We start from the raw sequence: 4,849 nt of genomic DNA on the forward strand, positions 1-4,849 counted from the left end.
TATATTCTGCTCAGACTTTTTTTTAACTTTATATATATGTTCATGTATTGCACAAAAAAACCCAACATATTTACTTTAAATATGACATGTTAATTTTTATTAAGACTTGCTTTCTTGCATGTAACTCATAACCATAACCATAACCATAACCAAGAAACGTATTAATTATTATACAGTGCTTTGCAACTGACATGTACAGGGGTTGGACAAAAATATGGAAACACCTTTAAAAAAACATGTTTCTTTGCTTAATATGTTGTAGGAAACCCGTTGGCATCCAAAACAGCTTGCAGTCTTCTCGGAATGGATAAATACAGTTCCTGTATGTTTGCCAAGGGAATATTATACCATTCTTCCTGCAAAACGGTGGGAAGTTCAGATAACGATGTTGGCGGTGGATAACGAGAACGCACTTTCCGTTCCATTGCAGACCACAAAGGTTCGATAATATTCAGGTCTGGTGACTGTGGTGGCCAAGGGAGATGGGACAACTCATCCTCGTGTTCAGAAAACCAGTCCTGGGCAATGTGAGCTGTGTGAACAGGGGCTTTGTCGTCTTGGAAGACACCATCACCATCGGGGAACAAAGTTTGTACCATGGGATGAACTTGATCGGCCAAAATGTTCACATAAGTCTTGGCAGTCACGAGCCCTGACACAGTTATCATGGGGCTAGCAGAGAACCACGATATGGCTGCCCAAACCATAACAGAATCCCCGCCATGTTTCACTCTTGGCAACAAGCATTCTGTATTTTAGGCTTGAGATGGCGTTCTCCAAACGTAAACTCGGCCAGAAGTGGGAAACAATGTGAAAGAAGACTCGTCAGACCATATTACTCGCTTCCACTGCTCTATAGTCCAGGCTTTATGACTTAAACACCACCTTTTCCTGTTACCGGCATTAGCATCACTGATGAGTGGCTTCTCAATTGCAGCACGGCCAGCAATTCCCTGTTTATGAAGCTCCCTTCTAATTGTTTTGGTACTCACAGGGTTCGGTAACACAACATTCATTTCAGCAGTAGCTTTTGCAGCTGTGGTCTTCTTATTTTTCGTCACAATTGCCCTTAATGATCGTCTGTCACGATCACTCAGGACACACTTTCGTCCTCGCTGTGATTTAGCAGATGATGTTTTTCCGCTTTTCAAATATGCGGAATAAATCTTCGATACAGTACCTCTTGAAACACTAAACACCTCGGCTCCCTTGCTTACGGAAGCACCTACCATACGTGCTCCAACAATTTGCCCATGTTCGAAGTCTGTTAACTCTGACATAATGCAATGACAACCTCACATAACAGTACTCCGACAACAACTCAACTGTTTAGCACATTTACGAAGTTGTATAGGTGGTGTCAGTAGTCAAAAACGCCAGCGCCACCTATATATTTCATTAAAATCAATCTTTCTTTTCAAACATGCATTTCACAAGGTGTTTGCATATTTTTGTCCTTTCACTGTAGCTCATCAGCAGCCAAACAGTCAAACCAGTTTCCGTCAAAAAGACCTCCTTTAAGGCATCCTTCCACATAGGCAGATATCTCTCCCATGCTCTGTTTCCACTTTATGTCTTCGTTTTGCATGATAAGTAATGAAATATTTTGTGCGAAAATATGACGTATAATTCTAGTATAAATTAAAAAAATATATCATTTTTATTTTATGATGTACAAATCACAGTTTGCAGTTGCAGAAAAGTGTGATTTGTAGTTTTAAAAGGGGTTTATATAAAGCATATTACGGTTTTTAAGGTAACGTTTTTCATACATACTTTTATAACAATTTAAATATATATAACTACACAGTTTATAATTTAATATATTATTACCATTTTATGTAATTATATGCATCATAAAATTAAAAATTTATAAATATATGACATGTATGTATATTTTTATAACAGTTTAAATATATATGACACTAATACATATATACTAGCATACATAATACACGCAGAAAAACTTTAAGTTGAAACAGGTAATTAATAATTTAAATTGATAACTTAAGTTATGATTTTATTTCCTTTTTTTTAAGTTCCAAATTTCTTTGTTTATGAAAATGTTAATTTATTATCTTTGTGTTTAATAAATCGATATTTGAAGTTAAAATTCCAAGTTAATACCTAATATAATGCCAGTTAATAACTAATTTAAACAATACGGAATTAATATTTAATATCCATAACATATATTATTAAACATTAATATATATTTTCATTTTCCATGAATTTCATAATCCGTATGGATAGTATATCCAGAATATATAATTTAATTCGTGTCTTTTTTAGGAGGTGTATTATTTCAGAATACATTTCTAGCGCAATGAAATGTTGACATAATTATAATTTTAAACCATTCGGTGAAAACCTGTGGTTTAAAAAATCACAGCATTTTCTAAAACATCATCATGAAAACTTCGCGAAATATTTATAAAAACTTACACATCAGATAAACAAACTTACTTTTAAATATCATTTTCCTTTAATCAGTGAAACATTCACTACAGTTGTGGTCGTCAAAATGGCCACTTCTGCTGTGTTCTGGAACACATTATTCTCCATATATTTTGGGACAATAATACTGAAATGAAATTATACAAATCCGAAGAGTTTGCGAATGAGAATAAATTACGTATTACGCTAATGTCTATTTTAAAAATTCAACTGTCAACCTAAAGAAACCACCAATATTCATCAACATAATTTTTATAATAATCATGGTTAATTTTATTTTGTGGAGAAGAGATGTGCCGCCATGAAAGACAGTACTTCCATTCCCAACGAAGAGTGCTCAGTTAAAAGTGACAGCCATTCTTCGGAAGTGTTAAAAGCTGCAAAATTAGAAGAAATGTAGTTCATAGCTATTTTTTTCAAACGTCCATCATTATGAGTGTCTGCTAAAACTAATATTTCAAAAGCTGTTGAAGAAGTTACTGAGGAAATAATAAATTTATGACATATATCTTTGAAGTCCAAGATAGCGTACTTGTCAGCTGCGGAATATAAATCACGAGCCGTTGAATAAGAAAGTTTGGTAATTCTACCAGTATATATGAAAAATATAAGTTTCTCCAACACACTGGAATCGATATCCATTATGGTTATTCGACTATCTGTGATTTCAGTCATGGTATGATCGAACATGCTTGCAAAGACTGGAGATCTAGCAGATAGAACTGATTTATGAACTCGAAATTCGACGCTGTCACGTTTAACAGTGCAGTCTGATTTGTCCTTTTTTCATACATGGCTTGCATATCCCGTGATAAATTAGACAGAGTACTAATATCAACAACAGACATGAGTTTATTTAAAGCATCAGTTTGCACTGCTTTTTCATGTGGACTGCTAGAATTTAAACAAACGCTTGCATCAGATGCTTTGCCGTTAATTTCTGTAACTCTGATATTTATCTTTACAGTGAGATTTCCTTCATTAAGTCTGGTCCAGTTCCGAGCCAGAACCAAGGGAAGATAAATGAACTTTTCCATTGAAATATAAACTGCTATTTTTTCGTAATCTTTCTCATCCTTAGTTTTAACGAAGAGATATCCATCTAGCATCATAGGTAGTCCAGTTTTTTCTCTCCGGAGTTTTAAAACAGGATCCTTTCCTCTCCCCGCTATTCCTCGTGGATAAAAGAATAAATTCCAGACGTCATTAGCAGGCCCAAAGGGACAGCTACACAGTGATTCTCCGTTACGACACTGCATTTGTTTAAAAGTTCTTTCCTTGTCATATATGACCCATTCGTAACACAAATCGTAATCCATGACAACGTGTCAATATATTCCTTAAATGTGATTAAATAAATTTAAAGAACAACTTATAAGGAAGCCACGCGACTCACGCGATGAGAAAAGGCAAAGAAGAAAATTCAGCTATATACAATCATTTCAATGATCTCGATATGTCACGTTTAACTTAAACTTGAAGTAGAAACAGCAAAAGTAACGCTACCCAAAGAATATGGACAGACGTTCTTTGCTCTGCCCTTCAAAAGACTGAGGAGATGTGAAAGTTTCAGCTTAAATGATGGGTCATCCAATTGTATTTCCCCCCCCCCTTTTAGCTGCCCATTGTAAAGGCAAAGTATCTCCCTGTAGATTCTTTGGTAAAGGGAGTCTACTATTGATATGAAACTTTTGTTAGGAATTGCCTTTGTTAATTTTCAGATAAGAGACTAGGAATAATAAAAAAGGATTTTTTCTCTTTTCCCTAAACTAGGAAAACATACCATGGTGAGATTTCCTTGCTAAGTACCATGTGCGCAAGGTGGAAACATGACGAAATATTTTGACACAAAGTGGATTATATTACAAAAATATTTGTGGCAACACAAACTTTCTGGTTACTAGTTTCCAAAGCAGCTATATTATGTAGTCAGCTGTAAAAAGTTGGAAGTAATTGCTTTTAAAATAAATAAAACATTCCAATTCTTGCAAGTCACATATTCGAAGATCATAAGGGGTTTAAGGTGTATGAGCCCCCAGCCCCCCTAAGTAAGCACAGTCGCAAGGATTGTGAAAAGACGATTGTCCAGTCTAGCTGGCTTCAGTGTTCCATAAATATGTTTCTTTTAGTATTAGTGTCTTAGGTTTAGTAAAGGGGTCACACCAAAATATCTTGGTGGTCCACCTGTCGATCGCGATCGGCTTTTAATGCCCACCCCTGATATAGGGTTTATTATTAAGTACAAACCCACATGGTATTAAGCATGCCATCGGACGCCAAGCGGACTTTATTGGCGATAACATACAGTATAAATATAAAAAAATTTTATATTTGGAAGGCATAAACATTTTAATAACGTTTAAAATTTTGTAAAAAGCCAATAAATAAAGAC

At 35.0% G+C, this 4,849-nt stretch overlaps 1 protein-coding gene across 1 annotated transcript; it reads right to left on the reverse strand.

Moving 5' to 3' along the window:
• Positions 1–2,730: 2,730 nt before the first annotated feature.
• On the reverse strand, positions 2,731–3,132 carry LOC146994438 (speckle-type POZ protein-like). Its single transcript, XM_085826378.1, has one exon. It carries the CDS (start codon positions 3,130–3,132, stop codon positions 2,731–2,733), a length of 402 nt encoding a protein of 133 aa, XP_085682504.1.
• Positions 3,133–4,849: the final 1,717 nt, after the last annotated feature.

This window comes from Stegodyphus dumicola, chromosome 11 (assembly GCF_044657685.1).
Source record: "Stegodyphus dumicola isolate Sdum_Otavi_A_Nest chromosome 11, ASM4465768v1".
NCBI lineage: Eukaryota > Metazoa > Arthropoda > Arachnida > Araneae > Eresidae > Stegodyphus > Stegodyphus dumicola.

What these genes read in the sequence shown, in the direction of transcription:
- LOC146994438 (XM_085826378.1), bottom strand. Translation starts at nt 3,132, where the DNA reads ATGACTGAAATCACAGATAGTCGAATAACCATAATGGATATCGATTCC.